This window comes from Centropristis striata, chromosome 2 (assembly GCF_030273125.1).
Source record: "Centropristis striata isolate RG_2023a ecotype Rhode Island chromosome 2, C.striata_1.0, whole genome shotgun sequence".
Classification (NCBI taxonomy): Eukaryota; Metazoa; Chordata; class Actinopteri; order Perciformes; family Serranidae; genus Centropristis; species Centropristis striata.
This window is the reverse complement of record NC_081518.1, coordinates 28646155-28662105: the sequence shown is the minus strand read 5'-3', so window position 1 is coordinate 28662105 and position 15951 is coordinate 28646155. Positions and strand designations below refer to the sequence as shown.

The 15951-nt window shown below is 37.8% G+C and overlaps 3 protein-coding genes across 5 annotated transcripts; 2 read left to right on the top strand and 1 right to left on the bottom strand.

Annotated features, from left to right (window-relative positions):
- The first annotated feature begins 483 nt into the window (after nucleotides 1–483).
- Nucleotides 484–7040, top strand: LOC131983453 (ras association domain-containing protein 7-like). Of its 3 annotated transcripts, none has more exons than XM_059348182.1 (5): nucleotides 484–544; nucleotides 4401–4529; nucleotides 4939–5574; nucleotides 5654–5916; nucleotides 6087–7040. In XM_059348182.1, the coding sequence occupies exons 2-5, from the start codon at nucleotides 4427–4429 to the stop codon at nucleotides 6099–6101; spliced, it is 1017 nt and encodes a 338-aa protein (XP_059204165.1). In that variant the 5' UTR covers nucleotides 484–544; nucleotides 4401–4426; the 3' UTR covers nucleotides 6102–7040. The 3 variants fall into 3 exon arrangements, with proteins under 3 accessions (XP_059204165.1, XP_059204149.1, XP_059204156.1); XM_059348166.1 differs by having other exon boundaries at nucleotides 6082–7040; XM_059348173.1 differs by lacking the exon at nucleotides 484–544 and adding an exon at nucleotides 3063–3152 and having other exon boundaries at nucleotides 6082–7040.
- Nucleotides 7041–10057: 3017 nt separating this feature from the next.
- LOC131983482 (retinal cone rhodopsin-sensitive cGMP 3',5'-cyclic phosphodiesterase subunit gamma-like) lies at nucleotides 10058–10699 on the top strand. The gene is made up of 3 exons (XM_059348204.1): nucleotides 10058–10365; nucleotides 10453–10487; nucleotides 10574–10699. The coding sequence occupies exons 1-3, from the start codon at nucleotides 10256–10258 to the stop codon at nucleotides 10648–10650; spliced, it is 222 nt and encodes a 73-aa protein (XP_059204187.1). The 5' UTR covers nucleotides 10058–10255; the 3' UTR covers nucleotides 10651–10699.
- Nucleotides 10700–13558: 2859 nt separating this feature from the next.
- LOC131983492 (retinal cone rhodopsin-sensitive cGMP 3',5'-cyclic phosphodiesterase subunit gamma-like) lies at nucleotides 13559–14177 on the bottom strand. Its single transcript, XM_059348216.1, has 3 exons — nucleotides 14077–14177; nucleotides 13940–13977; nucleotides 13559–13848 (listed from the first exon to the last, which is right to left on the bottom strand). The coding sequence occupies exons 1-3, from the start codon at nucleotides 14175–14177 to the stop codon at nucleotides 13772–13774; spliced, it is 216 nt and encodes a 71-aa protein (XP_059204199.1). The 3' UTR covers nucleotides 13559–13771.
- Between the last annotated feature and the right edge of the window lie 1774 nt (nucleotides 14178–15951).

Here is a 15951-nt window from a genome sequence, read left to right as displayed (position 1 = left end):
GATTTGGAATTACAATATCAATGTTATGTTTGAAGCTTAGAAAGAAATGTATCAAAAGCAAAGCTACAGATTCGAAGAAGGATAGAGTTCAGTCTGTCTGTCAGGTTAAACCTCTGTATTTCCTCTGTAATTTGGGGGTTATCACAAAGGAATGAAAGGAAAAAAGAAAGATGTTAGGAATGAGAGATAGGGGTGGCATTTGTCGTATTTTATAATCATAACTCGCAAAGTAAATTCTGCAGTAAAGATAAGTGTCGAGAGGTGAAAACAACACTATTTTCCTCTGAGATGAAAGTGGAGAACAGGCAAATATTTTACTTAATTGTTCTTAATTACCTTGCACCACTTTCGGAGTGACATCACATTTCATCCAGCGCATCCAGAAAGGCTGCATTCCACAGCTTCACTCCTCCTCCTGCTCCTCCTCCTCCTGCTCTTCCCCAGCTGAAGTGTCTGTAGGTGAATTTTTGGGTCAAAGCTGAACACACAACAGGGAGAAAGACCAAGGAGCATCAATGAAACTGAGAGAAGCTTAAACTAACAGGTTAGTGTTTTGAAATGTCTTTCTGGCTTCTAATGACCCTCTAATCGGGTTGGACAGATTTAATTATTTTGTCAAATCTGAATGAATCCAAGTTATTAGAAAAATATTTGATTTGATTCAATCAATATTGATTTTTGTTTTTAATAAAAACTGTAGTTGACTGGTTTGTGGGCCTTTACATTTACTGTTTAAATGTAGTGTCAAAAAGCATTCATCTTCACCTTTGCTTTTCTAAATCTATAATTATTATAAATTATTGATTTCATATTTTGAAACATTTTGAGTTAAAAATTAATGATTATCCATGTAAAGAAAATACATTTTGTAGTTATAGTTCTTAAGTTTTTGAGGACTAGTAGTTTCTGTTGATTATTTTCTGGATGGCGGTGATACTGAATTTGAACAGAGGAAGTTAGTAAACAGAGCGAGGAGGTATGTGGGGGCGGAGTCTGAGTCCTCCAGGAATGTCGGCGTGTTCTGCCACATTCCTACTCTCAGTAAACCTGTGTGTCTTCTCCTGCAAACACGGAGAAACCACACAAACACGAAGCTTCACACTTCACTGTCAAACACCTGTTGTGTAAAACTGATCAGTCTAAGGGTTCTCAGTTAGAAAAGTGTTTGCTCACTTACAGTATGGGGTTAGGGAGTATGTTGTGAACATGTGTTTGAAATATTACATGTATTTATGCAGTTACTTTGCGGTCTGGACCATGTAACGTCTCACCTGCTGTCACAATAATATAGAGGTTACAGCAGCACATCATACAACTCATACAATGAGTTTGGTCCATGTTGGATTAGAAACTGAATTATGTAAAGAATGTATTACTCAGTTTCAGTGAAACTGAACAACATTTCTACTTAGTTAATAATTAGAGTTTGGGTTCCTGGAACTGCTCTGACTTCTAACAGTGTATCTATTGTGTGCTGTTTCTTGTTTGAACAGTGCATGGTCTCCATCTACCCCTAGTAATTTATGAGTTTATCTAATGTTCAATGTACAGTAATCAGTAACTCTTGCTGCCAGATAAATGTTATGAACTTCAAATGTTTTCTTCACTGGGTTAGGGTTAGTTAGCTTTTACTGAAGCAAAATCAGAACACTTACCAAAAGTCAGTTAGCACCCACCTTATCATAAGAGAAAAGGCATAACACAGTTTGAAGCTCCATCTCCATCATCTCTTCAGCTTCAACACTGAAAGTAAAGAAAAAAATATTAGCTGATGAGTCGGCTGCTTCATACAGGCTGTTGTTGTTTGTCTCAGTTTCATACTGGAGGTTGGCATGTTTTGAGTTGTGAGTTTTTTTGTACTTTTTTCTCTGTCATTCAAAATGTCAGCACATTTCTAAACGTTTGCTGCGTGACAGTAAGCACATCTGTATACTGACACCATGAGAGAATGACATCTTATACTTGTCTTAACTCTCAGGCCGGTTCAAGTTTCATGCATCACACAGGAAGAAGGTTACACTATTATACAGGACCAGTAGGGTGACAAAGTCTCTGTGTTCAATGACAACTCTAATCTATCCATTATTTATTTTTTGCTATATTCAATCAACCATATTATAGAAAGTCACAACAAAATGATGTCAAATGTCAAAATGTTACTACCAATGCTTTTTGTTTGGTTATTTAGAATATATCTAAATGAATGAATGTTTCTTATGATGGAGTATTATGGCCACTGTGAGTGTAAAATGATCAGAGACTTCAGGAGAGTCTAGCTATTTAAAAAAAAAAAGTTGCAGTAATCCATGCAGGGTTTTTTTAGCATGCAGTATTAATGTGTTACTTTGGCTCATTCTAATAATTGTGTATTTGAATAGTTCTGCATAGTGGGGTCCCTAAACTCTGTGAGTTGCATAAGTCAGGTACAACTGGAGAGCTGAGACTCTTGTGGATTCCATGAGCCCATTTTTCTTCATGTGTGATGATGTTATTTAGATGTTATTTATGAAACTTGAGCTCAGTGTCTCGGATACTCACAGCCTCATGCAACTTTACAACCACAAAAAAGAGACCTAGAGCATTCAGAGAATGGATGACTTAAAAATAAATTCAAAGAGAAATCTCCAAAATGTCAAACGTTTTTGAAACAAAATCATAACGTGCACTTCTATGGTTTTACTCAGGGTTTTGGTGTCCTCATTTGGTATAGGGATTAGTATTAAATCCCAGTGGCCAAATTGGTTACATTTGCAACAAATAGTATTAAAAAGAGTATTAAAGAGTAGTGACCCAAAAACAGCTGCAGCCTATAAGACCTATTTGCGCATTGGGATGGACATTATATATTCATATCATACTGTTTTAAGCTCTTGTGCACTGTAAACTTTTAAATATAACTATATATTATTATAACTAACGGCGAACTAACGTTCACCAGTTTAACCGTTGCGCTCTTAAAGAGACAGAACACATTAGACTGCAGATAACACAGTCCATCAAATTGATTAAATTCAATATAATGACAATTAGTCATTCCAACAAACTCTATTTTACTAATTGTGACTGTAAACTTCGAAATATATATAATGTTCATAGGCGCCTAACCAAAACACAATTTATAACATATTTGGGACTAGAAAAAATGTACAGTGGTGAGCTGCGAATTAATCTCCATATTCCAGTTCTATGGGACATTTACCTGACTGTCTTCCCCTTAAAAAAAACGTCTCCCTCTACAAAACACAAAAATGGTTGTTAATGTTTACAAAATACACGACAGTTAACTTAACAGTTACTTGCTGTTTTGTTACTTACATGTTTGGCTACACACTTAGCTTAGTTAACTAGCTTGGAAAACAAACAAAAACGGCTGACATCTTCTACGTTACATGAATTGACGTTACTAGCTTAAACATCAGCGAGTCCTCTTTCAAAACTCGACCGGGAAAAATAGTTTGTGTCTCTCCGACAAACTGCAAACGTTCACTGATTTAACCGTTGAGCTCTTAAAGAGACAAAACACAAATGTGTAATGATAAATGCAAGCCTGGCTATTTTACTAATGGTGACTGTAATTTCAAGTCCAGTTACCAATCAACAGTGGTGGGAAGAAGGCCAACTGAGAATTCAGGTACCACAATAAAGTAAAGCTCTGGTTAGGACTCTTTTATTTATTTATTTTATCTTATTGTTTTCATTTAGTGCAACTTTATTATTCCACTTCACCACTTTTATTGTCAATATTTATAATTATTTGACAATTTTAGCATTTTTTTTTTTGCATCAGATATATGTGTAGTTTAAATTTTCTTGATAGTCTTTTAACGTAAGTACAATTTTAGATTAAGGACTTTTAATCTAAACAGAGTTCATTTGAACTTCAAATACTTTTACCTAGATTAACTTTAAGTATTTGTTCGACCACTTGAAATAAAAAATACACACAATCACACTGATACAAAATAAATAAATAAGTACAAATACGTAAGTATGTCAGTCAGTCAGTTAGTAAGTAAATAAATACATAGATACATAAAAAAAATATATGTATATTATGTATTGTATAGCACTTTTCATAACAGTTACAAAGTGCTTCACAACAGCAAAAATAAAACAAAATCCAATAAAATTAAAACAAAATAAAAGCAAAGTAATTAAAGAACATAAAACTAAGGACATCTAAAATAAAGTATACGATAAGACACTAATATAATAAAACAAAATAATTCATTATTAGACATGCAGAGCAAGGAATTAAATAAGTAAAAAAGTTGTTTTTTAAATAGTCGTTTTTAAAGGGGATTCAAAAGAAGACAAGGACTTTTAAATACTGTATGTTAAGTTATGCTAAGCCAGTTTACATATACAGTTATCTGACGTGTCCATCTCTCTCTCTGCAGGTCTCTGGTGGTGCTGAAGCTGAGTGATGGAGCTGAAGGTGTGGGTGGAGGGCGTGGCCAGAGTGGTGTGCGGCCTATCACTGAACACTTCCTGCCAGGATGTTGTCATAGCTCTGGCACAAGCAATCGGTAAGTCTTTCATTCATCATAGGGTCATTCATATGTCAGAATAAATACCCTTTTTAGTAATCAACTGCTGCATACTACAGGTTTGCTGCAGGGAACTCCAAATAAAATAAATCTTATTTCATTGACAGTATTCACAGTATTTTCTCTAGTGCCACCCAAGGGAAAAACTAATTTTTGCTTGCATTTTGACTTTTAGCCTTTAACTAATACTTAAATGCCAGTGCAAAAGTGTTCCTGCAGCAATGTTCAACATGATATCACTGGCACTACTTGGTCTGCAGCAACATTTGATTTAAACCAAAAATACCCTCGCTTACCACCTCAAATTGCAGCCTCCTTTATGCTACATTTAGCTGTAGTAAAGCGCGCTGTTAAATATTAATCCTTCATGTATCTGTATTTTCCACAGGTCAGACCGGCCGTTACATTCTCATCTTGAAGCTGAGAGGGACAGAGAGGCAGCTGGTTGCTGATGACTGTCCTCTTGAGCACCTGGCTCAGCTGGGACAGCTGTCTGCAGAGGTCCAGTTCATCCTGCGGAGGACCGGTCCCAGCCTCAGTGATGGTCAGGACACGCCCAAATCAGAGAGACGTTTTCCTCTTCCCAGACCATCAGAACCGGAGCCCCTCAAACGCAACGAGCCACACAAGGCTCTCACCTTCAGTTTGGGTCCCTCAACACATCCCAAAAGGACTAAACCAAACAGGGCCTGGTCTTCATCACCCCGAGCCTCCCCAGAACCCCGAGCTTCCCCCGTTTCTTTCCTAGAACCTAATCCCTCTTCCTCCTCTAAAGATGAGGTGTTCAGGCAGATTTTGCAGCAACAGAGGAGGCTACAAGACCTGGAGCTGCAGCTTCAAGCTCTGGAGAGAGAGACGGATGTGTGGGAGCGGGAGAGGTCATCTGCCACAGTTCCCGGTCAGACCTTGGTCCCTGAAGGGGAACTGGAGGAACTGGAGCAGCGGCTGAGGCAGAACGAGGCTGAGCTGATGCACAGAGAGCACTGGGAGGAGCAGCTACAGGTGGAGGTGGACAGAGAACAAGGTATTCACATCTGTTTATTATTATTTTCTACATTCTTGTCTTTCCGTGCCATTTCTAAAACCAGAAATATTATCCACAGATATGCACAGACGTCTGCATCAGGTACACTCATCAATGGATGATCACAGTTATCGGATCAAGGAGCTCCACACCCGTTCTGATCATCTCGAAGAGGACATACAGCACAGAGCCCAGAGACACAGGGTGAGCGCTCAGCCGCCAGACAGCACCCTGAGGCCCCTGCAGCAGGAGCTCCACTATCGCCTGCAGCAGGGAGAGGAACTGGATGCCACACTGTCAGAGACACAGAGGGATGTTCAAACTGCAGAGGAAAGGCTGCAGGTATTACTCCTCCATCACCAAGCATTGCTTTAGGGGCTCGGTCACACCAGTATATATGTATTTATGAAGAGTGCATGTGACGGTTAATATGATTGCATTCCTACCAAATGTATAAAACTAAAAGTTGGTGTCTGTTGGTGATATTATATTCCCTGCATCCTCTAGGGCAGATGGGAGACGATTGAGGAGCTGAATAAGGAGCTGCGACAGTGTGAGCTGCAGCAGTTCATCCAGCAAGCCGACCGTCTGCACGCAGAGCAGACAAACTCACTGCCCGTCACTGAAGTTTACCTCAGGAACGCTGGTATCATGGAGTAGGAGCAGCCGAGTCACTGTACACCAGCAGACTGTTTAAAATTATTTCTAACTGTAGAAAACGTTTACACATCCTTAAAGTCAAAGTAGTAGCACTGTGCTTTCTTGTTTTTAGTAAATGTACACAGGTATCAAAAGAAGAAGTACTGAGAGTGAGGAAGAGCTGAGTGTAGTTTCACTGACAGGGAAAAAGTTGTTCTTCCAGTTTTGGGGGTTTTCATTCTTTCACATCAGATAAAGACATGAAGAGAAAGAACGAAGGAAAGAAAGAAGAATTCAAATAACACTGAAACATGTTCTCTAAAACCTGTAATGCCTGTCCAGACCCTCGTGTGAGTGTTGTGTGTGTGTGTGTGTGTGTGTGTGAGAGAGAGAGAGAAAGAGAGAGAGAGAGAGAGAGAGAGAAGCCAATCACTGCCAGTTTCTTTGTAAATAAGAGTAGAAATATGTGTCTTTATAAAATACATTTAAATGTTGATGCTACTGATACAAATGAAGGATTTTTATACATTTGCTTGTTAATTGTTGTGTCTATATTTCCTGCTTGAACTTGTCACATAAAGTCTGTATTGTAAATCACTGCTGATCTGTTCTTTGTTGTATTCTGAGTTAATTCAAGCTCACATGAAGCACTTTATCTCTGCTCCATCAGGGGGCGCCACAGCTTCTTAAGCTTCGCATGCATCTCATACATTTACTGCACACAGCACTCCAAGAATTAACAGCAGCAACAGCCCAGTGAAGTTGCTTCACAGACAAGCACATGCCTTTAGACAGCAGACCTTTAGATGTCAACACTGCTCACTTATACTCTTATACAAAAACCCAAGATGAAAGATCAAATGTCATGTTTTGTACAACACTTTCTTACACTTTCTCCTGTAATTTCCCCCAAAGAAAATTCTTACAATTTTACATATCAAATGTATTAAATGATTAATGGTTGCTAATTATTTTTGTGTCTACTGACGAATGGATTAGTTAACCAATCAATGAATTATTTGGTTTAGAAGATGTCATAAAATACAGTCATGGGAAACATTTTTAGACAACCCTTGTTTTCTCCAATTTCTTGTTAATTTAATGCCTGGAACAACTAAAGGTACATTTGTTTGGACAAATATTATAATAACAACAAATATAGCTGATATGAGTTTAATTCAAGAGCTGATATCTAGACATTTCCCATGGTTTTTCTTGATAATAACCAAAATCATTATCAAGAGAACCATGGAAAATGGTTAGATATCAGCTGTCAAATTAAACTCTTATCAGCTATTTTTGTTGTTATCCTTTGTCACCACAGAGGGAGTTCAGTTCATGGCATTAGGTGTATCAGGGTGCCTTTTTTTCTGCAGCTGTATAAATCATTTTATTACATTTTACTGTGGTAAAACACCTTCATGCTAAATGTTCTTGTCCTGAAGACGTGGTGGACCGCGGACAGGAATGACAAAGTGTGAACTCTGTGCTGTAGACACAAGAGTTCAATCCGTGGCTCTTATGTAGCACTGACTTATCTGCACTCAGATCCAGTTACAGTGCGTTGTACGGAGTTAAGTAAGCAATGTATATGTGGGTTGTTTACATCACTCTCTCATAATTCAGGTCGTCACATATAATCCAATTTCAGCACTAACCTATCTCTCCGAATATACTGTGCTCAGTCATGTTGTTGTCCTCTATCGTGTGTCTCTCTGTAGGAAAAATACTCAGGACAATGGGCCTCAGAAACAACATTTACATATTCGTAAATTCTTGTGATGAACTGTGAATGAACAGTCTGTACTGTTGCTTTACAATGTTAACCATCTCCAAGAAAAATAAACTAATCGGCATCATAAATACTGTCAGATCATCAGACATGAGAAGGCGCCATCACACCCATGAACAACAGTTTAAGTTATTCAGCCATGTGGTCGGAGTTAAGGGGCTTCAGAACGGAGAAGAGCTTGTAAATCTAAAAAAAAAATCCTCCGTCTGTAGTCTGTCTACAGTCTCTCTCACGTGTGTTCTAATTTACAGACAGCTGATCTAATTGCTTGTAATCTTATCTGATGTGAGGTTACCTGGTTTGATCCAATCAAATCTGATCTAATCCCTGCTTCTGAACAATACATTCAGAGAGTACAGGACAGCAGGTCAGCAGGTTGGCTGGCTTCAGCTTCAAAAAGGTTGCTTTCTCCAAACTGTGTCATTCTCAGAAATGAAGAAACATTTACCATCTCACTGAAAGAGGCCAAAAAGATTACGGCTAACACTATTCACATCTAATGTCTGTTATTAATAAGGCTGTGTATTGTCAACAATCTGACAATATGATACATAAATTCAGGGTTTACCATTCATGTATTGCGATATATTGCAATTCTTTTTAGGAAAACTGTCACTATTCAAAGAACACACTATCATCTGCATAATATCTGAGTAAAGCCTTAGTCACACATCGTTCCCGGTAAATTAGTGCGATAATTCTTCACCGTTCACACATGCTGTACATTCAGAAACATTTCCATCTTGTAACTTCTCACACATGCCACAAAAGCTTAGAACTTTTGTCTCACTATGCCTCACTCACATGGTACTCCTGTTATTTTGTCTCATACTACAGCATCTCTAACAGCTACCTATTAATTTTCAGCCTCTCAGCAGACTGACAGGAGCTCCCTTATTCATGAATCTGTCCAATTTCCAGCCAGTCTTGGAAAAAAAGGGCTTGTTTGCAAACAAAAGAACTTGTATTGCTTGTAAGTTATGAAATCATCCACGAAAAGCTAAATGCTAAACCATAAGCAAGTTGCAGATTCATGAGTCTTGTGATTGGTTCACTTGCTCCATGTGAAAACATCTTTTGTCTGACAATCGTTGCCCTTTATGTGCTTGTCCCTGCAAAGATCCTGCTCTCTAATCACACACAACAGTACTGGCATTTTCCCTGGAATGTTACAAAGTCTTGAGGTGGTAAATTGGTGGTACTGATTTCCCTGAATTTCGATCCCTGCTCCCATTCACACATAACCCCCTGCAGGAAATGTTCCTGAGCATTACAGGGATATAGTGCAGTTGTGAAAAGTCAACTTTGTTATGCAATCAAAACAGGTGCACCTGCATTTATCAGTTTCTGTAACAACCAACACCAGAGCAGTACTTTCTTTCTGCAATCTGTTTGACAGAAATGTTTGCATGTAAACTATTAATAAAATCAATCGTATTTTTGAGATACAATACAAAATTTAATATTGCAATACATACACAGTTGCCCATGAAGTTGGAATGAAATATTTTTTTTTACCTCTTTCCATAAAATGATTGTGACAATGTGATTTATTCTTGACAGATACATTGTATATATCTTATCAAAACTTTATTAATCAATCTCTTCCAAACATATCACAATGAAAATGAAACCACAATTAACTGTCTGAAAACAAAATTATTCCAAATTTATGGGCAATATTTTCTTACATACTTATTTTCCTAGTCTTTTTGGTTACTGCTCACTTATACATCTAGTTCTTCTTGTTTTTTTGCAGACCATACTAATAACCATGACTTAAGTGATGAGCTTATGATGCTTCATGTCTGGTAAACACTCACAGAGGGGTAAACAGTACGTGTTGCACCACAGGTACGGGCTGTTCTCAGGGTCATAAGATTATCCCTGTAAATACTCCATCTCAACTCTATTAACAGCTTTGAGTCTGACCAGAGCTGGTATATAAACCCTGACACAGAGGGGAGAAGACAAGAGACAGAGAGACTGCAAAAAGAAAGAGAACCTTCTCTTTGTTTTGCAGATCTTCCTTTGCTCAGAACTTCCAAACAGCTTCTCTTCGCCGATCCAAACTCCCAACAAACCAGCAGGTGAGACTCAGCAGAAACACAGCAGCAAACACTGTAGCTGTTAACAGTTGCATGCATGTTCTGTGTTGTTGCTGTAGCACTTTGAGTAACATGTGGAGTTGTTCCTTTTCTGCTTCTTCTTTCTACGACAAATGTCTGAATCTCTGTTGTGTTTATAGACATGAACGCAGCAGCAGCAGCACCCGGAGGCTCCAAGGCCGCTCCTCCCAAGTTCAAGCAGAAGGAGACCAGGCAGTTCAAGAGCAAGGCTCCTAAAGCTGGACAGAAGGGGTGAGTCCAGAACAGAAAAGAAAACACAACATGACTGCAAACATTCTTTCAAACAGTGAGATAATGGAGTCTCTGTTTTTTTCTTAGATTTGATGATGTCCCGGGGATGGAGGGCCTTGGAGGTAAATATCAATCAATGCATACCCGATAAGCAACTAAAGTAGTTGATAAAGATGAGATCTTAAAAGCTTTGGTTCCTGTCCTGCAGGTGCTGAGGTGATCTGCCCCTGGGAGGCGTTTGGTGACATGGAGCTGAGTGATCTGGCTCAGTTTGGCATCGTTTAGACCTTCAGCCAACATGGAAACAGTTTATTCCTGGTGGCTGCAATCCAGCAGCTTTTTTTCTATGCTCTCCTCGTGAGTTCTCCCCCTCTCTGGCTGTGGAGATGAGCCTGAATGGGAACCATTTAAGGACGACTGATGAAGGGAGAGAGATTTTTTTTTCTCTCCCCTCGATAATTGGAGGAAGAAGCTCTTGGACAGCAGCCCCCGAGAATTACTCTTCTTCAGTCCTTGGCCGATGCACCGCACCATCTGGAAGTTTTAGCATCTCTCTGAGCTCTCTATATATCTTTAATTACCTCAGAATGAGACTTCAGGAGGTCTCTGTTGTGGCCTTGTTGTCCTGTGTAGCCCAGCACCTGTAAGAGTGCAGCACACTGTACTGCTGCTCGGGTTTCACTTAAAGGACAACGGGTGAACAACTGGAAACCAACTTACCAACAAATTCCCTGAAGTCCATGTAAATATTTGTTGTGAACATCTATCTGTCTATCTATCTATCTATCTATCTATCTATCTATCTATCTATCTATCTACATCAAGTAGACTTGTGAACTGTATGGTTAACGCTGGTCAAATAAAATAATTTTTGCCACATTTTCTGGTCTGTTGGAGTATTATTATCCTTTTTAATCATAACAACACAACCACTTTATGCTCTCTGTGCGTCCAGCTAACTAGCTAGCTAGCCAATTTAATTCCACAGTAAACAGCATTATATACTCACCAGACAGATTCAGATGCAACTGTATGTGTTCACAGATTAGTATTCAGACAGCGCTCCTGGAATTAAAGTCATCTTAATTTAATATGACTCATTTCAATCTTTGGTCTGCATTTATCTACTGGCATCAAAACAGGATGTGATGAAGCAGCAAGGCCCGCCTCCTGCTTAATTTGATTGGCTGCCTGTGTGACATTGACGAGTGGTTCACCTCATCACTTTGTGCTGGAAAGATGTGAATGTTTAAATTTGAAAAACGTTAGAAAAATGTGCTGCACAGAGCCAGAGAGCAGACCACAACATACTGTAGGTAAACAATGGTTTTACTGCTGGCTGTGTTGAAAATAGGGACCAATATGATTAATCAATATTTTAGTAGATTTAGTTTTTAACAATGTACAAATGTTATATCTTAACGAGAGTCCCTCTCCCCAGCCATGCCTTACAGTTCTGGGACCCTAAAATGTTCCTAGATCACTTGTATCCACAATCTAATTTTTCCGATTTCTACCCTAAGTAAAAAGTAAAGATTTGCTTTTTGTAGCCCAGCTTCTGAATATTGTAGAGAAGCATGTCAATAACCTCAACTTCCTGCAGCATAATGATATTATATCATTATATACAGTACCAGTAAAAAGTTTGGACACAACTTCTGATTCAATTATTTTTCTTTATTTTAATTATATTTTCATTAATGTAGATTCATATTTAAAAAATCAGAACTTTTGATGCAACAACAAAAAAGTGTTAAACAAACCAGAATATGTTTTAGATGCTAGGTTCTTCACAGTAGCCTTTAATCTTTCGCTCTGATGCTCTCAAACACATTAATAAGGCAAAAATTCCACAAAAACTCTTGACGAGGCGCTTGTCAATGACAAGCATCCAGGGGATCAGTTCATGAATGAAGTGTGTAAAGCTTCATCAAAACAAGAGGTGAATACCTCATCAAAACTAGAATCTAAAATATATAAATAAAATAAATTAATAATAAAATAAAATAATATAAAATATATAAAACATATTCTGGTTTGTTTAACACCTTTTTTTCAACAAAATTGCATATGTGTTCATTCCTATGGTTCATTCATAGTTATGATGTCTTCGTTATTAATCTACAATGTTGAAAATATTATAAATAAATAAAAAACATTGAATGAGAAGGAAACTTTTGACTGGTTTCCAATCCAATCCACTTTATTAATATAGCACAATTTTAGCAAACACAAGGTTTTCAAAGTGCTGCACAACAATAAATAGATAACACAATATAAGCACAATAAAAAGATATGAAGTAACAATAGAACAATAAAATACAATAAGATAAAATAAATTAAAATAGAATAAAATAAATACAATGACTGGTAGTGTATCTTCAGTCTTCCTTATGATGTTTTCAGTCAAGGAAAAGTAGTAAAGAAAGGACATAGGAGGGAATTGTTTGGAATATTTGACTTCAGCCACAGGAAGTAGACTGTGAGGCTGCAGATGCAGATATGACACTCACCATGTGCAGGAACACAAATAAGACAAGATGGTTTGTCTTTCTGTTGCTGCTCACTGTTTGTGCAAAATAAGATGTGCTAGTGGATGGATAGTTCCGGTGCTTTTCAGGCAAGCATTTGTGCTGTATCTGAGGTGGGGAAGTTCACTTTGCACATTTTACCTGCTGAACCATTGAAAAACAAACAAAAAAAAAATGGTCCAGTGGCACGCTCCAGGCTCCATATCTGGGCTCATGAAAATGTGATTTAGCAGCCTCAAGACAATTCTTACCAATCACATAACATCACACACCACCTGATTATCAGAGAGATTCTTCAAACTATTTATGACATATTTTGACACCATCTGTCTGGTGAATAGTCAGTATAACTCATGTACATAATATTTTCCTCCAGGATTCACTGTGTGTGTTTACTGTTTACTTTCTGATGCTTCCAAGAGGTCAGTTTGACTCTTCACTGAGCTCATTATGTCTCTGGCTCAGAAGGGTTTATATCCACTGAGAAAAAAAAAAATTGACACATTATATGTTACAAAATAAGTTTTATTTTTAGGAAAAATACAATTTCAAACATTAAACCAAACAATTATCTGTTATTCTTCATCACAAAGCAGAGTAAGAAGCCTCATTTTACAACCATTATAGATTGCAGATACAGCTCTAAACATCCACTTCACTCTCTCCATTATAAGAAAACATTTATTTCATGACTGTAAGATACCAAAGCTAACATACTATAAAGGTAATAATATATATTATTTTATTACGTACAATTATTAATTTCTACTCAAATAAATATTGCCATCTTAAAACAGGAATGTTCATAATCATGTTTGGATGTTGTGACGTCAGGAGAATATATATTCAGGTGTCATTCAGAGGCTGAAACAGTTCTACACAATGCCGAACTGAGCCAGGTCACTGAGCTCCATGTCCCCAAACGCCTCCCAGGGACAGATCACTGCAGAGTCTGCAGGACAGGAAGACAGAGACATGAGCAAATAGACAAGATCCACTTGATTGAAACAGCAAACAACTTCAATAAATAAAAAATAAATTACCTCCAAGACCCTCCATGCCCGGCACATCATTGTCAAAGCTGTGAAATAATTATATAATGTGTTATATACATTATATATTAATGGAGTATGTTTTATGTTTATCCTGTATATATGAGAGAGATCAGAGTGAGTCTCACCCCTTCTGTCCAGCTTTAGGAGCCTTGCTCTTGAACTGTCTCGTCTCCTTCTGCTTGAACTTGGGCGGAGCAGCCTTGGAGCCTTGAGCTGCTGCGTTCATCTCTGCACAAATTAAAAGATCAATGAGCTTTGTCTGTCATGTCCTGTACTTGAGACAAAAACAGCAGCCATCCTTACCGGTAACACTTTATATTAAGGTCCTTGTAATAACCATTAATTAACAAGTAATAAGGCCCTTATAAGTCCTTACAAGATGCTTATTAACATTATTGTGTGTTTATAAGCTTATATAAGTGTTAATAATGGCATTACAAACACCCATGACCCACCCATTATGTCTTTGCCATGCCTTTATTAATCTTATTTTGTTTGCTTATTGATATTAAAATATACTTTATTGCTCATCTTTTATAAGTTAACTATAAGTTAACTATGCTTTTTGCAACTATCGGATCTAAAGCGAGAACAATGCCTTATTACTTGTTAATTAATGGTTATTAAGAACCTCATTATAAAGCGTTACCTCCTTACCCAACAGTAAAATATTTCTATACGATAAAAGCCTCAGTATGCTTCAAAGTGTTTATATCTGTTCCAATCTCTCTCCAGGATCTCTCTCTTATTGTCCTGATGTAATTCGAGTGCAGACTTTCAAACAGCAACTTCTTTGTAGTCATTCACAGTGGACTCAGTTGAACACAAAAATAGATGGAAGTAGTGTAGTTGTGTGAACAATGAAAAGAGGGAGCTTGAGTGAGAAGTTCAAAGTGTCTGATTTTTCAGAAAGTTACAGGTTTCAGACACTGTTAGATGGTTTAACGAGCACCTTTTCTGAAGCACAGTGAGGCTTTAAGAGAGAGCAGATTATTGTCAGAGCACAGACACACAACACGACAAATACAGAGACACAAGGAGAAAGAGTCGTCACATCTTCTTTATAACTGATGACTGAGGCAATGTGTGTAAAATGTCCCTGAGGGACCTCGTTGCATGATGGTATTGATAATATTGCCTCAAATTCTTTCTTTGTCAGTGTTTCTCCCACTAATTCATACAGTGGGGCAAACCAAATGGGCAGTGGTGACATTATACCAATTTAACTGGAGATGCATAGTGGTGTACAAACTAAAAACAATCTTTAAAGTAAGTAAACTGATTTGTCATTTTTTTGTACAAATGCATCCTAAGCCAGAGTTTGCTCGTCTTAAAATTAGTTCCACTATGTTTGGCTATATGTGCTCTTTAACTAGACTTTATGATTCTAGTTTTGTCATTCTGCTGCTTACCCAAAGGTGAGGCCTACTGCACGTGCCTACTGGCCATTAACCAACTGCAAGGCATACAGGACAGACAGTGACCTCTTCTTTGCAGAAGATGTGATCTTTTATCTCCATATTGGATTTCAGCCAAAATGGCAAAAATCTACTAAAACCGATGAAGCATGATGTTAGAAAAAGGTTAAAAGTTGTTTGGTTCCCTTAACAAAGTGAAAGCTACACTTCATACTTCATCTTTTCATTCATAAAGAAATTATTTGATGCAGAGGATAAACACATTCCAATAAAAACCAACCAAATATAATTCTAAGCTTTGACAGAAAACATCTCAACATAAAGACTCTTACCGTAAAGTGAGTGCGTCGACTGGTGCAGAGAAGAGTGTGAAGGTTGTGTGTCTCTCTCAGCATTTATGTGTCTCTAAGCCTGATGTGTAATTCAGTCATTCATACTGCGCGACCTCAGTTTGTGTATTCTGAGACAGGCCTGTGGATAAGCCTGTTCAGGAGAGTGCAGACGTGTTTGCTGTCACAGTTTTCACATTGTGTAATGTTCACACATTATGTAAGATTTATTAAATAGATTGACTGACCACTC

Bases quoted from the DNA above. Each gene is read 5' to 3' on its own strand.
- LOC131983453 (XM_059348166.1), top strand. From the start codon at position 4,427: ATGGAGCTGAAGGTGTGGGTGGAGGGCGTGGCCAGAGTGGTGTGCGGC. The intron at 4,530-4,938 runs GTAAGTCTTTCA...TATTTTCCACAG, and splicing joins AGCTCTGGCACAAGCAATCG to GTCAGACCGGCCGTTACATT. The intron at 5,575-5,653 runs GTATTCACATCT...TATTATCCACAG, and splicing joins GGAGGTGGACAGAGAACAAG to ATATGCACAGACGTCTGCAT.
- LOC131983492 (XM_059348216.1), bottom strand. From the start codon at position 14,177: ATGAACGCAGCAGCTCAAGGCTCCAAGGCTGCTCCGCCCAAGTTCAAG. The intron at 13,978-14,076 runs GTGAGACTCACT...ATTATTTCACAG, and splicing joins CCTAAAGCTGGACAGAAGGG to CTTTGACAATGATGTGCCGG. The intron at 13,849-13,939 runs GTAATTTATTTT...CCTGTCCTGCAG, and splicing joins GGGCATGGAGGGTCTTGGAG to ACTCTGCAGTGATCTGTCCC.
- LOC131983482 (XM_059348204.1), top strand. From the start codon at position 10,256: ATGAACGCAGCAGCAGCAGCACCCGGAGGCTCCAAGGCCGCTCCTCCC. The intron at 10,366-10,452 runs GTGAGTCCAGAA...TTTTTTTCTTAG, and splicing joins CCTAAAGCTGGACAGAAGGG to ATTTGATGATGTCCCGGGGA. The intron at 10,488-10,573 runs GTAAATATCAAT...CCTGTCCTGCAG, and splicing joins GGGGATGGAGGGCCTTGGAG to GTGCTGAGGTGATCTGCCCC.